General features: G+C 41.0%; 1 protein-coding gene across 2 annotated transcripts in view; it reads left to right on the top strand.

The window, feature by feature from the left end:
* CNKSR3 (CNKSR family member 3) overlaps positions 1-18,101 on the top strand; it is an 80,824-nt gene that overhangs the window by 54,206 nt on the left and 8,517 nt on the right. Inside the window, exons 4-9 of one of the 2 annotated variants that reach the window (XM_011362714.2) lie at positions 540-627; positions 5,368-5,409; positions 7,954-8,073; positions 10,030-10,089; positions 14,062-14,130; positions 14,392-14,538. In XM_011362714.2, the coding sequence (XP_011361016.1) occupies positions 540-627; positions 5,368-5,409; positions 7,954-8,073; positions 10,030-10,089; positions 14,062-14,130; positions 14,392-14,538 (526 nt within the window). The remainder of the gene's footprint in view (positions 1-539; positions 628-5,367; positions 5,410-7,953; positions 8,074-10,029; positions 10,090-14,061; positions 14,131-14,391; positions 14,539-18,101) is intronic. The other variant, XM_023532156.1, reaches the window with a different exon arrangement.

Here is an 18,101-nt window from a genome sequence, read left to right as displayed (position 1 = left end):
GTGTTCCTTTGTCCTGTCAAGGGAGGGGGCCTGAGATGCACACGGGCCTGTACTTTGTCTTAGGAAAATGAACCATTGTCCCTGTCTTGTCTCTTCCACGGGGCCTCTCCAGGAACTCTGGATCTTTGGTAAATGTTAGGGTCTCTTTGGAAATTATCGAGAAGTGACTAGCAGGAGCACATTAACCTCATCTGAGAGAAGAGCGAAACTGTGCTGAAGTGGAGTTTTTACTGAGGTTAAACATTAATGATTATTTGGTTTTATGACGGTCGTCAGTTGGCTTCTGAAGGCTTGTTAAGTCTCTTGGCTCATTTATTTGACATTTTGATTTTGATTTTTTTTATCTAGCACTTCTCTGTCTCATTCAGATTTCTGTTTTGTGTGTTTTTTTTAGAGGAAACGGTTATATAACAAATACTTTAACTGATCCTGTCGTGTAGCTATGCTTGTCAGCATACAGTGTGGGATCCTGGTGGCTGCCCCTCCCCTGCCCCTCACACGTTTCACTTTTTTAAAGAGAGAATTTTGTTGCTTTCTAGGGCTCCATTTACAGGGATCACCGATTTCTCAGTAACAAAGAACAAAATCATCCAACTTTGCTTGGACCTGACCACTACAGTCCAGAAGGTGCGTGCGTCGTTGTCTCTTCCTAAACGTTTTTTTCCTCCCTTTTCCCTCTTTCCTCTTCTTCAGAGGATTTACATGCAGGTAGGAAGCGCCCTCTTTTCTCTCCATTTTTCCCTCACATCAGAATTGGGGAGGGGAAGAAAGGCTTTAAATTAGCTGCATGATGCAGTTGGCTTCTGAAAAATGACCAATGGCCGTCACCTCAAAGATTATCTTCTTTCGTTTTAAAAGAATTGAGCTACGTGTCCTGTTATTTTCTCTAAAATATTAGCACACTTAATTTTTAAAATAGAAATTCTGGAGTAACTAAATTTCACTAGAATGTTTGTTTAGGACAGAGGCTGACAGAAAAATCAGTATCTCATGGCCCGCCCCCATGTCAGAGGCACAAAGAAGCTTGGAGGTTTTCACATTGACAAAGGTTCTGGTTTGGAAATGACACCTGTCAATTTCATTCACAGCTCATTGGCCAGACCCAAGTATCTTAGTAAGGGCCAGGAAGACTGATATCAGTCTGTAACGTAGCTAGTTTCTGTGACCTGAACTTTAAAAAAATTTCTTATAAGACCCTCAGCTCTTAAGATCACTTAACATATTACCTGGCACCTAGGAAACACTTGTGAAATATTTTTGAATGGAACTGAGGCTATGAAACGTCATGTCTGCTTGGTTCTAAAATTCTGTGATCCCAATATTTGTTTCCACTGCTGATTTGGCAAAAAGTAAAGAAAGTCTTTTCCTCAATCCTGACTCTGCCGTATTATAGATACAGTTCTGAAAAGCCGTGTGATTTCTGCTTGTGCCTGGAACACGCGGAGTGAAGTTTGGCTTTGCATGTGGCAGCTGCTCCGGTCCAGTACTGAGGAGCAGCTGTTGAACTTCAGGCGCATGTGACTTCCCACACTTTTGAGGCCGAGTTCTTAGAAAGGAGCTCAGAGCAACTAAAGTGGCTCTGAGTTTCCGCTCTTTTTTTATGATGTGTGAAGTAATTTTGATCTAAAAGAGTCTGATACCAATCCTGACACGTTAATTCTACAGCCACCACACCCTGGCACTTGTGGTGGAAGGCATTTATTTTTTCCGAGACCTTGAGTTTTCTTTTTCTTCTCTGCATCCCTCTTCCCACTATATTCTGCCTCCTATTTTGATTTTTTACAAAAATTTACTTGGGATCAGTTAAAATGACAGTATAAGAGTTAGAGTTACACGTTGTAATTAGCAGATGGGAAAGTTTTGCTCATAGGTGCTTCTGTTTTATTTCAAGGGTCCTTGACCATGTGACTGATTCAGGCTGCCCCTGCTGTGTGTAGTGTAGGGGGAGGAGGAGAAAGTGATGAAGTCGAAGGCAGCGGTGGTAGTATTTGTCTTCACAAGGTGCTTTGCCGAAGCAGGTCGATGTTGGCTTCGTAGGTATCTGGAGTGTTCCTTACAAAAATATTTATTTAGCACTTCGTATGTGTCTGCCACTATTCTAGGCAGTGAGGATACCAGTAAATAGCAGCTGAAAAAAAATCCCTGACTTCATGGAACTTGGGGGAGAGAGAAAATGAAAAGATAGATAAGCAAAATGTATGTCAAGTGAAAGTCAGAGACGTGTTAAGGAGAGAAGGTACAGGAAGCCTTGAGAGTGGAAGCCGGTTTTAGATCTGTGGCTGGAGTAACCCACTGAGAAGGGGAGATCTGAGTGACCTGATCGCTGTGACTCAGTGTTTGTCTGGGCGGAATGGCTTACAGCATTGTCTCAGGTGGCGTTTTCCTGGTATTCAGAGAGGTGTTGATTGTTATGAATGATGATAAAACATCTCCGCTGGGACGGTGAGATCTGGATCCAGTCATGTCAGGAGAAAGGCGTCCACTGTGCCCCCTCTTCACGCTTGCCTCTGCTTATTGAGGCCTCACAAAGCCTGGTACGTGGTTAGTGGTGATTTTTAGGTGTCTGTTTAAATGAATGATATAATGCTTTGACAAATAAGCTGATGAGAATTTGTCTCTTAGGAGAAACTTAACCCAGATTTAAGGGATACAATGGATATTGTTTCTTTTTTTGTTTCTTTTTGGTTTTCCCTTTGGAGTTTATTGAGCCTGTGCTTCAGAGGTAGACAGTCATAGGTTCAAATCCTACCTCTACCATTAATTAGGCCCGGGACCTTGGACGAGTCACTTATGAGCCTCAATTTTTCTTATCTGTAAAATGGAAATACTAACACTTACCTTACCAGATGATTTGGTGAGATTTCTATAAGTTGTTGTTGAGAAAGAAAAGAGGAAGAAAAACTGTAATATGAAGACAAATGACCAAAAAAATTTTTTAAAAAATATATATTTGTAAAATACACATACATCCAAAAAAAAAAAAAACTATACAGAAAGGAATATATAAGTATAGTAGGCAATTTGGAAGAAAAATTGAGTTTATCTTAGCAGGGAGAGAAGTGTAGGGGAGCCAAGGCAAAAAAATAAGTTTTTAAAAATGTATTTATTTAAATTAGTTTCAAATATACAGTATATTGGTTAGACATCTATATAGTTCATAAAATGACCCCCCCAATTGCTCCCTCCCTCCTCTGGCCCCCCACTTAGCCATCATATTAATGCTAATTGCATTCCTTAAATTTTTTCATTTACAGAAAGCCTGGATATCACCACATGTATGCATTCATGTAAAATTAAAAATAAGGAAATAATATAAACTTAAAAATAATATTAAGAGGATTAAATGAGATATAAAATATATAAAGCCCTGTGCCCACTTAAGAAATAGTAGCCTATAATAAGAAATATAAAAACCTTGCCTGATAGCTGCCAGGTAGGCTGGCCCGAGTCTGCTGATCCAAGGAATGTGACAAAGCTCAGCCCCACCGTCGGGCTCATGAGCGTGTGACTTGCTTGCAATACTCCTTTTTTTCCATTCCGTGGCTTTCATGCCAGACAGCATGAAGTCACGCCTGCAGCTGCTTCCTCTCAGGAGGACTGGGTGTGGGGACCCCCGTTCAAGGTGGTGAAAGTTAAAAAGTGAGCCCTTTCACACACCGATGTGAACATTTCAGGGAGGCAGGTGTTTCTCTCACCCAGTGGCTCCATCACCACAACGAGGAACCCGTTTTCTTGGTGGCCTCTTGGATCCATCAAAGAATCAAGTATCAGGGATCAGGAGTTCGGACATCCACCTGGAACCTTGGGCCTCGGGGTGTGGAGAGGAGCTCTCTGCGTGTGGGTGGTTCTCACAGTGACAACAGTGATTTGGGGATTCGTAGCGAAAGATCATAAACACAAATTAGTTTTATTTCTAGCATAGGACCACTTAAGTGTTCTGTTTTTCTAAAGTCAACATTTATTTAATAATTCTGTCCTTCAGATGGTGTTAATAAGGTAGGAGCCATCATGGTAGTTGATGGTTTCGTGCCATGCCCAAGTTGGAGAAAGAAGAGCATGTTTTTGAGCTGTAATGACTCATATTTTATAAAAGTTGATCCCGTACTTCGGATTTGTATCAGACTCACGCATGTAAAAATACATTTCTAAATTTTTTTCTTTAAAACATTTTCTCTCTCAGCTGCTTTTTTCCTGAGAGTCAGTGTCAATTTTGGAAGCTCTGAGAAATTATAACTATTTGTCACATTTTTACGTAGTAGAGACAATTTTTTAAAAATTTTAAGAAGACCCTGAAAATCTGATTACAAAATCACATAGGGTAGAAATTGGTTGCTATTTCCACTCCCACCTCCCCGATAACCTAAAAAGACTTTCTGATCGAAGTGAAATTCTTTCTGACAATTCCAACAGAATTGACTAATACCTTTCATGTACATAAAATAATTAGCATTTTCCCTAGTATGTTCCAGTTAGGAATTATACTTAATGGTGCTGAATAAACTCGAAGACCGTATAGTTGGTCTCCCTTTTTCTTATGCATACACTCTGCCATGTAGAGATTCAAATTCTCTGCTGCAGGCAAGTTCTAGAAGTTTAACCGTGAGAATTTCAAACTGGCAGTTTCACTCTGGCCACTTCTAGACAGGACAATAGTGATTCCTATAATCAGCTAACCAGGTTCATACAGTTCCGAGTCTTTTGTTCTTAAGCTGAGTAAATAACGCTTTGCATTCCAGCCCTTTATTTAATGTCATAATAGCATACCTCAAGACCACTTTTTTGGCAGTGTGTTAAATGAATGTTTTGTGGAACTTTTTTTGTCTATTAAGGACTGAAATATCTGATTTAATCTCAGCGGTGCTTAAAATAAACTTTTGCGGCTGAGCTTATTCAGGCCCTTATTTCAAAGCTATTCTTATAGGCGGGCCCAGAGCCGAAGACGCCTGGCTTGTGGGCCCAGTGCTAGCTGAGTCTGCGGCCACGTTTGGGAGCCATTGTCAGGTTTACTGAGCTTTGACTTCTGGTGTTCTGCTCTCTGTACTGTCAGGACAGCAGGTGGATTTCAGCTCGATGATTTTTGTAGGTTTATAGATTAAATCATCGATCGGATGGGTTTCTGGGATAAACTCTTTGGGTGAGGATCGAGTGAAGCCTTGAGAGGAGTCAGGTGGCAGCTCCATGCCCGCTCTGCCCTCTCTCTCCACCCAGGTCTCTCTTTCACCAGGACTGCTCCGGCTGTGGGGTTGGGGGGATGTGTCAGGCACCATCTTGGGTTCCAGGAAATATCTAGACAGCTAAGCCGACAGTTTCTGAAAGTTTTTAGCTCTTACATTTAGTTTTCCTTTTTTTTTGTCTTTCCTTCTTTAGGATTGCCTTGTAGCAGAAATGGAAGATAAAGTTCTAACTGTAGTAAGTATACATTCTAAGAGTTACTGTAAACTTCCTTTACGAAAAACAGCGGCAATCACATTAATTAAAGTAAATGCACTGTGGTTAATTACTTCGGGATATACTTTGAAATATTGGCTTTTAGGATGTGGGACTATTCATTTAAATGGAAAAGGAAGAATAAAAGTTATTTAACAACAAGGCCAACTACTGTGAAAACCTGTGTTGAAATTGGATATATAGGGGTCTCTCTTTTGCTTTTTTTTTGTTTTTTTACTCCGAACGTTTTATCAGGGTGCAGTTATACTTAAGTTGATAGCTAGCCTGTTAATCAGGGCTAAACTGATCTGCAGATTTCACTTTAGGACCATTTTGAATAATGAAAAAAAAATTCTTGGCAAAAACTCTGTGATGGAGGGGGGATGTACTGTGCCTGTTTAAAGAGCATTTTGTAACTATTCGGCATCACTTCCTCCTTTTGACATAAGCCAGCCTGTGCTCTTTTGATAAGGCCTTCCTCCTACTGATGTTGAGGAATTTAGCAATGAAATTGCTATAAATATATGTTCCATAAATAGAGAGGCTAAACAAATTGGAGGAATGTGAAAAGTGTCACTTCTTGGATTCTCCCCCTTCAAAAAAAAGTCACTCTTTGGAATTTCCTGATTTCTTTGGTTGTTTAATTTTGAAAGGTTAGATGAATCCGATTGGGGGAAGTACCATGCGTCACCACTGTGATTTCTACATGGAGACCGCTTAATGCAGATCTTCGCATTGTCTCTAAACGTTTACTTTGTCGATGTTTGGCGTTCAGAGACCATGAGCGTCCCCGTCACTAACATGTCCGTTGACCTAAATTTAAAACACAAAACTATAAAACTCTTAGAAGAAAACAGGAGACACTCTAAGCGATCTTAGGTTTGGCAACGAGTTTTTATAGATACAGGACTACAAGCACGAGCCATAAAAGAAAAATGGATAAAGTAGACTTCATTAGAATGAAAAACTGCTCCGTGCACCGTTAGAAGGAAAAGATAAGCACAAACCAAAACACTTATCAGATAGAGGACTTGTAAACAAAATGTACAAAGAACCCTTAAAACTCAATAATAAAACCACAACAACCCGGTTAAAAAGTGGGCAGAAGATCTGAACAGACACCTCACCAAACAAAGTATACAACTGGCAAATAAGTATATGAAAAGATATTCAACCTTGTGTTTCATTAGGAAACTGTAGATTAAAACAACGGGATGCTACGTACACCTATTAGAATAACTAAAAACATGACAACACCAAGTGCTGTTGAAGGATATGGAGCAGTAGGACCTCTTATTTGTTCCTGGTTGGAATGCAAAATGGTATAGACACTTTGGAAGAGAGTGTGGTGGTTTCTTACAAAACTAAACATTCTTACAAAACTACGACTCAGCAATTGTACTCCTAGGTATTTACCTAAATGAATTGAAAACTTATATCCACAAAACTTTGCACAGGACTTTACAGCAGCTTTATTCATAGCTGCCAAAACTTGGGAGCAACCAAAATGTCCAGGAGTAGGTAGGTGGATAAATAAACTGTTGTACATCCAGACAATGGCATGTTATTCAATATTAAAAAGAAATGAGGTATCAAGCCATGAAAAAGTATGGCAGAAACTAAAATGCACATTACTAAGTGAAAGAAGCCAATCTGAAAAGGCTACGTGCAACGTAATTCTAACTATATGACATTCTGAAAAAGGCAAAGCCATAGAGACTGAAAAATACCAACGATTGCCGGGATTCGCGGTGGGGGAGGAGGAGACAGATGAATGAATGGAGCATGGGATTTTAAGGAGCGAAATTATTCTGTATGATATTGTAATGGTGGATACACGACGTGATGCATTTGTCAAAACCCATAGAACTGTACACCACAAAAGAGATCCCTAATGTAAACATAATAATCTCTCAATATTGTTTATCAGTTGTGACAAATATACCACACTAATGCAAGATGTTTATAACATCGAGTTACTATTAACTGTATTATAATCTGATAACTATTGAGAACTGTGTTTCGGTAGGAAAGAAGTATATAAGAACTCTGCACTTTTTGCTCAATAAACAGAAAGGTTTCTATAAACTTAAAACTACTTTAAAAAGTAAAATCTATTAATAAAAACAGGTGCAGGCAAAAAAAAAAAAGACACATTTTTTGAAACCTGGTCAATATTTGATAGGCAAAGAATATGAATGATCACTGAAAAAAAAATACAAATGGCTGTGAATCGATGATTCTCTTAACTGCCGAAAGGGGATTTCTGCCTGGTCTGTGCTCTTCAGTGGTCATAAACGAAATAATGTAAAAGCTGCACTTTTTAAACAAAACGTAAATAGTGGCATCATTCCCACAATTGCAAATACAGAGTCCAAATGCCATGCGTTAATTAAGCAGTATTATCAAAATGATTTCTGACCAGAGCTAAAGATTATAGGTGAAGTGCATTTCTTTAACATCTAGTTTGAGATAAACTTAGTTAATGATTGAACCTTTCCTGACTTTGTGACTCTCCAACTCTAGGTCAAGGTTTTAAATGGCATCTGTGACAAAACAATTCGCTCTACCACGGATCCTGTTATGAGCCAGTGTGCATGTCTGGAGGAAGTTCACTTACCAAACATTAAACCTGGGGAAGGCCTGGTAAGAATTCTCACGACACTTGTTTTTAAATAATAACACTTCGTCGTTTATTAAAATCTTTTTTTTATAATTCCTTATTGCCTTCACTGTAATTCTGAATAAGATTAAAATTAGACTGTCTCCCATCATGTACTTAGGAATTTGTCATCTTGAACTGTTGACATATTTTATGTCTTCAAAGTATAAAAATAAACAACAATTTTTAAACTGTACACTCATATCTTGAAGGAATTGTCTTAATAGTTTTATTTTTAGGACTTAGCAATGCAAGGAAATACAAAACATTTACACAAAGGAAAGATGATCTCTGGGTACATAACAACATCTGCTCTGAGAGTCTGTATTAGCACTTAGGATGAATGTGAGAAGAGGCTGTTTGGAAGAAATGATTCTTAAAAAACGTTCAGAAATGGTTCATCAGTAATGTATGAGCTCTACAATAACATACCCTGAGAATGCATACAGGTAGATACCTAGTTACTTAGATACCTAGCTCTCCCAGTCTCTAGCATGCAGCCAGTGAAAGTTGCTGAAATTTAAGTGAAGAAATTGTGAGACCCCTTGATAAACTTAGAGACTTTGAGTCCAGGTTTAAATCCCAGCCCTCAAGTAACTTAACCTCTTTATGTGTCAATTTCTTCATCTGGCAAAAATGTATAATAATAATAACTGTTCTCAGGGTTGAAAGTATTAATTTAGATGCTAGACACTGAATGCCAGATGCTGTATGCAGAGGACACGTGCAGTAATTGGTGGCTGCAGCTACTGTAGCTACTATTGATGATGAGGATGATGGGGAGTGCCTAGCGTATAGGTAGCTATGGGGGAGATAGCACGATAGTCTCTGCTCTCAGACAGGGGAAAAAAAAGCAACCAAATGTCGACCAGCCTGCATTCATAGTAAGTAGACGTATCCATACAGAGGGTGCTCGGCTTCAGAGTAAACGATAGATGATAATAAATTATTAGACAGAGAAAGTTTCTAGTCACATAGAAGCAGAGAAACGGCCCAAGTGGCAGAACTAGAGTTGCCACTTCAGATGGTACAAGCAAAGGCTCTGGGAAGAGGATCGCCGCATTCAGGGAGAAGCTGATCACTCTGCGAGTGACAGTGACCGGATAGGAGAGGAATGGGGAGAACCTTGAAGGGGCCAGAATTTCAAGAGACTCTCATTGTTGAGTGGTGTAGATGGCTGATCAGGGCAAGGTCAGGGTCAAAATAATTTCTTAGGAGAATTCGCATTATTGCAACATTGATACCAGGGTGAGCAGCTAGTCTCTGCCCAATCTGCTTTTTGCTGTATTTCCTCATCTTATAAAAGTTTAATAAACATTTTTTATACATGATGTGCCAAACTGCAGAAATGTTTCCTTGATGGTAGGAGTTCACTTCTGAGTTTGCTTACTAAGCCTTTTAGGAAGGCACATATTTATCTTACGCCTCCCTTAACCCAGAAGGGTGCCTATTTCTAAGTTATTCCCTATGTCGTGTTATTTAACAGTCTTTGCTCATACAGCTCTTACAGATCTGGGTTGTTAGTGGCTGGAATAAGACACCCCGCAATGACTGCTGATACCAAATTTAACTGAATATATTGTGTCACTAGATAAAGAGATGGTCAGGAGAGAACAGTCCTTGTTTGAAAGGCCTCCTTCATTCTCTGCAGGGCTGAGAAGATTCCTCCCAAATCCCCAGAGTTATGGCAAAATTTGGCGTGCCTGGCACGCAAATGACGACATCAAAGAGATGTCGTTTCTGATTTCTTTTACTGGCATTTCGGTTTCTTTAGTTCTCCTTCACCATTCCTTGGATCTTGTTTCACAATGTTTCAGGAGGCTTAGAATTAGTATTGTTCGGCAGGGGCCGCCTTTAATGTTTTATAAGTTCAAGTCTCATTTGCGGCTGTATTTCTAAACGTCGGCGTAAAGAATTAATATATTTGTGACTTGCTCTAGGGCATGTACATCAAATCGACCTATGATGGATTGCACGTGATTACTGGAACCACAGAGAATGTAAGTGCCTGTTTGTGAAAGGTAAAAGGTATTGGATGTTTAAACAAATTCGACACAGAGTCCCCACGCTTTTCATTTAAATATATGCATGCTGTTTTGTTATCCACGGTGAGAGCGTGGGCGCCTGTTTTGTTTATTTCTGTTGCTAGCTCGCTGCTTATCACCAGCTGTTGTCAATTTATTATTCAAATTGTCCTTTTTTAGCTCTCATTCACACACCTTGCCCAGTTTTTACTCCCATCCTTGTGTTAATTATTCCTTTTGCACCCTGGAAGTGTTAACCCAGAAATGCAAAAACAACGATCTGTTTGTTGCTGAGAATCACTCTTATAAGAACTGGGAATGTTAGCCATATGTGTAAAATATCGTTGTTGTTGTTGTTGTTATTGTTGATTGTTTAATGGAATTTATACGTGTCACTAGAAAGAAACTCTTGAGATTTTTGCATGATGTAGGTTTTTTTTTAAGGAGTTGTATTTCATATTTGGCATGATATTGAAGTTTAGTTGTTTTTTGTTTTGTTTTGTTTTGTTTTTGCCCTAATCCTTTGAATGGAAAAAACAGAACTGTTTCTACTGTGAGAGACTTTGCACACTGTTATCTTTCTTTCAGAAATTCTGCTACATGAAAGGTGTTTCTTTAGGCCCTCAAACATTTTGAATTTGGGAAAAGTAGAGCTAATTGAATGCTTTCTTTTTGCAACGTGCAATATGGCTAGCTTTTAAACGACGTTGATATGAAGTTTAAAATGTTTGAATAGCTTCCAGAATCTGTGTAAAAGAAGCACATGTCTGTGGAATTAATCTACTATTTAATCAACTCTGACAAGAGGAAGTAATTCCTTAAAATAGAAGAAATTTGGTACCTTTTCCTAATTTGTTGGGTGGAAATACACATTGAATTTTGAACTTCAACTGCCAGGTCTTTTGATAAAATAAAAGAGTATGATCTTTGGTGAGGATTTGTGACACTCGCTTGATTTTTATAGTAAGAGAAAAATGACATTGCTTAAGGCAGTCAGTGAATTATAAACAAATTGTGTGGTTCTGGCAGACGAACGAGGAAAAGATGGTAGTGTCTTTAGTCATTCTTCATTGAACTACAATGAGAATACACTGAAAACTACTAGGAATTTTTATATCACCTTACCTAATAGGCAATAACAGCACAGGAAGTTCTGCTTTTAGGCTGGGGATGTGGAAAAGAAAAAATGCACAACACGTTACGCGGTTCATCCCTTATTCTTGTCATAGACTGAGTATATTTCAGCCAAACCATGACAGGAACATACACACGCGCTACTCGGTGCATTATGTTGGACTTGGATGGATTAAGAGGAATGGTGAATACTGTTTCAGTGTTTAGAGTTCAAGTTTTGCACCTAGCCCTTTGGCATTAACAACCAGACTCTCCTTGGTCTTCTGGAATCAATTTCAATCTTGGGTAACTGTGTAGAACGCTGTAATATTGCTTTCAAAAGGTACACAGATTTCTCTTCTTCAAAACGCACCCCCCTTTTATTTTAAAGATGAGAGTTGAATGAGACTAAACAAGCTTCTTTGAATCAAATGATATGTCAAATGTAATGATATATTTTCTAGAATTCCTACCAGACTCAAAAGGCTGGGTGAGAAATTCAGGGTTTACCTGAATGTAGTTGATCCTAGCACCCCCATAAAGGATCGTACATGTTGTCTCAGAGAGAGGTGGTTTCCATCCAGTTTAAATTCAAAAAAGGGAAAATTTGTCTTATTACTTCTGGCCATCCATCTGAAAATGTCATTCAGTCCTTCAGTTATTCAGCTGTGTTCACCGAGCACCTGGATTGTGCTGAACACTTGTTAAGTCTTGTAGATGAGGGTGGGAAGTTAGGTAAGAGCCTACTTCTTGTAGGTTTAATCTGGATATTTTACACTTCAGGCTGGATATTTTACACTTAAATGGAAGTAGAAAATGCCAGCTCCCGCTATCACTGAAGGTCGCTATGATTTCAGAGTTAGAATATCTTAATGGAAGCCCAGTGGATGGAAATCACCCATTGCATTGCTAAGTCAATTTCTCCATATCTCTCTATCTTGGACTCTAGGCTGAAGCAATGCCAGAGGCCATTTCAGTCCCTGCCCATTTTTTTTTGTTTTTTTTGTTTTTTTTTTTTTGTTTGTTTGTTTTGGAGGTTATCTGAGAAGCCATGATCATTCCAAGGTCAAACCGAGTAGTCTCTCATGATTCTCTGTCTGGCTTCCTTTTTGATGTTGTTCAAGACCTTGACAGGAGTCTTGACAGGTTCCCATCTGTACTCCTATTCCCCACTCCTGAGATGAGGTGGGCATTAGATTAGCCTCTGAAGAATGGAAACATTCTTTTCCAGGTCATCACCTTCCACAACAAACCAGAGCAAGCATCATTTTTCTGTAGTCTGGCTCATGGTGAAGATAGGACAGAGCTACTGCCATAAGGACAGCTCTCCCTTTACCAGTGTTCTGCCAAGCACAAATCTTAATCACTTGGTAGGACATTTGAGAAATAAATGCATGAGGATCCTTAGGATAGGAAGTCAATTCAGGACACTGGGACTCGTTTTTTAAGATTACACACTTGCAGACAGGGACATCCTGGCCTCAGGGCCATCTTTTATAATATGAAGTTTACCTTAAATAAGTCCTCATTTAGCCCAGGAAGGTTAACTGGAAAAATCAGTCTGCAACTCTAGGTTAATCATCGAACACACAGGAGCAAAAAGGAACACTGAGACATTCATTTTTTTTTTTTTAAGTGCCTCAAGAGAGAGATTTGAGTTAGGCCATCTCCCTGTGGTATCCACGACGCTCGTGTCTCAGAGGAGGAGGCACCGCTGGTTGTTATGGAGGCAGGTTAAATGTTTTTAAAAAATAGCAGTCACACCTGTGCTTTGCGTTAGATCCAGATAAATCAGTGGGAGTGTTTCTACAATTTAATGCGGCTTGCTCACTTCTTGTTGAGCCTATCACAGCAGTTGAGTGAGAAAATTCAGCAAATGTATCTGTCTAGTTGCTAACCCCGCACCATGTTCAGAGGTGCTATTTTTTTAAGGATAGCTGTAAATTGAAGATTCAGCCAGTGTCAAGTTACTAAATAACATTTCGTTATAATTTGTAATCAAAGGTTTAGCCTTTCCTTCTTTTTTTGCTAATATGTGGTATCTTAATCTTAAAGAGTTCTAGTTTGATTAAATGAACAAGGATACTATGGGCAAAATATTGGACAACTATAGTCCATTAATATATGTAAATATACACACATATGTGAATATATCTATATCTACGTCCATTTGCAGATTTGTAGCAAAGTATTATTTGGGAAAATATAAAGTCTGGAAGTTTGTTTTGATGCCGAAAACGAATTTATTTTGAATTTAAGCTATAATGGAAAAAATTTTATTTTCTCTGAAGAAATACAATTTCTATTCTCACCCTCTTTCTATTTTAGTAGCATCGTGATAACATGTAAAACAAGGCTGAGTAAAAATTAGATTTAGTTCAATCATTGCTTAAAAGGAAATGGGATGACAGAGTTACAGAAATGGTCCTTACGTGTTAAACAAGTTGGTCAGCTTTTACAAGATTAATTTTGATAAGGATATATGTATATATATGTATAAGTATATGTATATGATGTATTTTTTCGGTGAAACAATGGCTTTTATCAGCTCATGATGTCAACAATATGTCCTACTCACCCTGATAGGTGAGATGAACCTGGCTCTTCTGACGGATTATCTGTAATAATAAAGAACACCTGAATAACACAAGCATTCCTATGTCAGGTTTTACACACTATGTAATCTCAGGGAACTCATGCATACTTTGTAATATTTCTTGAGAAAATTATGTTTCCATTGCTCACTGTCTACAGAAGAAAGAAAGAAAAAGAAATCGAAGCAGAAAGAAATAGCAGGTTAGAAAAGTAAGACAGGTCTGCATTTGTTTCCAACAGTCTCCTGCAGACAGATCTCAGAAGATCCACGCTGGCGACGAAGTCATTCAGGTCAATCAGCAGACTGTGGTGAGTTCCTCGTCGCGTCTTCAGACTTGCTGTTCCCCTCCAGAACTCTGAACTAAACTCGAAGCCATTTTGCTTGAATTTTTAAAATTCGCCATTTATATCCAATTTTCCATAGTGTTAAGCAATGCTCAGATGGACATATTTGCATTTAAGTGCATGTCCCTCTGTGCTCACAGCGGAGCTCCTTGAGATACATTCAGAGGTTTGATTTTTCCTTACTCATGAGTCCCCGCCCTCGCTCCTCCTTTTCTTCCTTTAAAGGTGGGATGGCAGCTAAAGAATCTGGTGAGAAAACTGAGAGAGAACCCCACGGGCGTTGTGCTACTGCTGAAGAAGCGCCCCACGGGCTCTTTCAACTTCACTCCTGCTCCCTTGAAGAACCTGCGCTGGAAGCCGCCCCTTGTGCAGGTATCGTGCATATTTCTGCTACCTGCCTCGGCTGTGTTTCCGCCACCGGTTGCGGGCCTCCGTCTGGAGTCAGCGCATGGACCATGTCAAATGTCTGATTAGTCTCCAGAAAGAAAGCTGAAGATTAGGAGATTGGTTTCAGAACTCTGTGTGTGTGTGTGTGTGTGCACACGATTCTTCTCTAACCCTACTTAGATGAAAATAGACATTTGAGATTTGCCCTGGAACATTATGGCAGCCGCGAGCCACGTGCGACGGTTTAAGCGAAATCAGAAGTTCACTTCCTCTGTCTGACTTGTCACGTGGCAGAGGCTTCGCAGCCACGTCGGGCTAGTGGCTGTCACTGCTTCAGGAAGTTCCTTCTGGTCCTTCTCTCCCCTTTCAAACACACGCTTATGTAAGTGTGTCCAGTTTGAGCACTAGCCTTAGACGCATGGGGCTGAGTCCTGAGCTGCGATTTAGCAAGGCAGGGCCGGGGACAGTGGGACTAATGCACATGGTGGCCAGCAGCATCACTCCACCATTTAGACATTGTTTGGAATCGTCGGTCTTGGATGGTAATAAAAAGTAGACCGACTTTTAGTGAGTTTGATTATTTAAATTCTCTACAAACACTATATCCTTCATTGCCTGCACCTGGGTGGACTGCGCTCCCTGACCCCTCTCTTATGCCATCAGTCCTTAGTGTTTATTTCTTAAACTGTAAATAAAAAGCAATGACATTTTCATGCCCTTTGATAAGATGGAGATTGCAATTTACGTGTAACTGTCTGTGATTTTATTGACCATCTTCAAATGGAAGGAACAGTAGTCATCTCAGGTCATCAATATGAACGCTTAGCTATGTGTAGATCACTGGAAATACGGTTACATGTGTACCTTAATGCGGGGCGGGGGGGAGGTGCATAAATCACAGGATGCAGAGGGTGGAGCAGGGAGGGGCCCGGAATTAAAATCACTTCTTAAATTATAACTGAATGTATCAACCACACCCCAGCTGCTTCTGTTTGCATTGCTCAGTACGAGTTGTAACATCTTTAAAATTTGGGGGATTTCTCAGAATGGGTTACTTACCATCATAGAGGTCTTAATTCATCATTGGTTGTTGGCGCTCTGCCACCTGCTTGGTGCACGGGGTAAATGTTGGGCTCTAGCGACGGGGAGACGGGAATGGGCTGGGTGGGTGGAGGCGCCTCTTCCCATGGACGTGGGAGCACCTTGGAGCCTGGAAGGCGAGGTAGGGTTTAGCAGATGGGAGGGCATGTCACAGAGGAGATGAAGGCGAGGTGGGGTTTAGCAGATGGGAGGGCATGTCACAGAGGAGACGAACACTGTGGGAGGGAGGGAGAAGAAAGAGGAGGAAGCCAGCAAGGTGGCGTCTCAGGTAAATCTAGCCTTGGCCTGTTATACAGGTGTAACCACAGAGCGACAGGCTCCTATCGCTGTACTCGGGAGGGCAGCTGTCGACTGAGGGTTATTCTCTAGCGAAGGGGACAGCTATGAGGCTTCAGCAGCTGATACTATTGGCATTTGGGTTCGTTGGCTGGCAGAGGGGCTGCGGTATACAGGCATCACCATCCTCTGTGACATGCGTAGATGAGACTCCAGCCCTGGGGCGGAGGGTGGCAGAGAACGCAGGCTGGTGGGCTGAGGCGGTAGAGTGCCAGGCTGGGGAGCATGGGCTTCATCTCACAGGTAACAGGTTGATAGGTGTTTTTACATTAATATTTGCATTAGTTTGCTAGCACTGCCATAACAAAGAACCGCGGACTGGTGGCTGACACAACACTCATTCTCACAATTCTGGGGGCTGGAAGTCTGAGATCAAGGTGTTGGCAGGGTTGGCTTCTTCTAAGGCGTCTCTCCTTGACCTCCCGATGGCTAGCTTCTCCCTGTGTCTTCAGATGTCTTTCCTCTGTGTGTCTGTGTCCCACTCTTATGTTCTTATAGGGACACCAACTATATTGGATTAAGGCCCAATCTAATGACCACGTGTTAATTCTCTTAACGATTCTATCTCCAAATGCAGTTCTATTCTGTGGCACTAGGTGTTGGGACTTTTGAGGGGGACACAGTTCAGCTCATGACACTATCTAAACAGAAGAAACACCGGGTGGGAACTCTTGCATGTCTGGATGATGGGCGATGTGGTTCTGGGAAAGGCTGGTGACGGGCAATTCCAGCGAAAGACTAATATAAAAGGCTGTTTGGAAGAAGCATCAAGAAGACTCACAAAGCAGTACGGCATAGTGGTTAGGCGGTGGGCCGGGGGCAGGGCCGGAGTTGAATCCCTCTAGTTCAAATCCCAGCTTTGCCACTTACTGGCTGTGGGACCTTAGACAAGATTTAATCTTTCTAAACCTCCTAATTATTAGTGTTGACTGTTAGGCATTTGGGTGAGGGATGAGGAAAGCAAGCACAGCAGGTGTGAAATGTGACAGTGAACCTGGGTGGTGATATCAGTGACGGAAATTAGACCATCGGCAAAGAGCCATCTGGAAAGGCAGAGATGAATAGGTCTTTTCAGAATCACTGAGTTTGAAGTATTAGGAAAATTCAAGTGCATATGTTCGGAAGCTAAGTGAAAATTCTTTTTAAATATAGGCTAGAGCTAGTTCCTTGACCTCTGGAGATTCATTTAAGGAAGGAGCACTTTCCTGTTCCCCAGTTCTGTCTTCCTTTCTGCCAAGTCCCACTAACTGTGCACTTAGGGAAGAGAGGTGACAGTGATGGATGAGACACCCAACTTTGCTTTTGACTCAGGCAGAAGAGCACCATCGAAGTGCTGAGATCTTTTTTACAGCTTGGGTACCAGGTATTCTCACGTGTCCAGGATATTTTCAGAATATAAACCCTGGTAGATGAATATTCCACAGACTTTGCCCCTGGGTCGCTTGGCGTGTCATTCTTCAGGGTCTTTATTCCTGGGCGCCCACTTCTTCTGGGAGGGAGCTTCTTTAATTCTCGCCAACATCATTGATGTGGTCCTGTCCCTGTCATCGTTCTGTTTTAGGTCACAGTCCCGGTATATGAGGCTTATCGATTCAGAAGTAATCATCAATGTTGGCATTTTCATCGAGTGCCTAGTGTGTGAAAATGCTCCAGTGTACTTTTCTTCTTGTCGAGGGCCTGGATCCTGCCCCATGTTTTCAGACATCATCCAAGATGAACAGATGGAGATGTTAATCGATTACAGATTGAGTAGGGCTGACAGAGGACGTGTTAGTGGCCAACTTCCAGGAAGTGGTGATTGTGCTCCAGGAGACTCTGGACTAAGCTCCTGTTTTTCTGTGCCTTGGTGTCTCCCCTGAAAACGGGGCTGTCACTCTGTGAGCCCTGGCTATGCTAGCCCTTGCCACCTGAATCCAGTCCACAGTGTCGCTTTGGAGCGACTTGGGGGTCTCCATCACCATCTGGGCTCCATAGGGTACGAGGTGCCTTTTTATGTCCGTCCAGGGTCTAGTGCTGTTCTCATGGGGTGCCTCCCGCTGGCCTTTACCAGATGTCTTCGTGTCTTGACTCTGGGATTCTTTCGTTGTGCCTTTACCGACTAGAAAACGTTC

Source organism: Pteropus vampyrus, unplaced genomic scaffold (assembly GCF_000151845.1).
Source record: "Pteropus vampyrus isolate Shadow unplaced genomic scaffold, Pvam_2.0 Scaffold78, whole genome shotgun sequence".
Classification (NCBI taxonomy): domain Eukaryota; kingdom Metazoa; phylum Chordata; class Mammalia; order Chiroptera; family Pteropodidae; genus Pteropus; species Pteropus vampyrus.
Note: the sequence above shows the minus strand (reverse complement) of the source record. Positions and strands in the feature narration are given on the sequence as shown.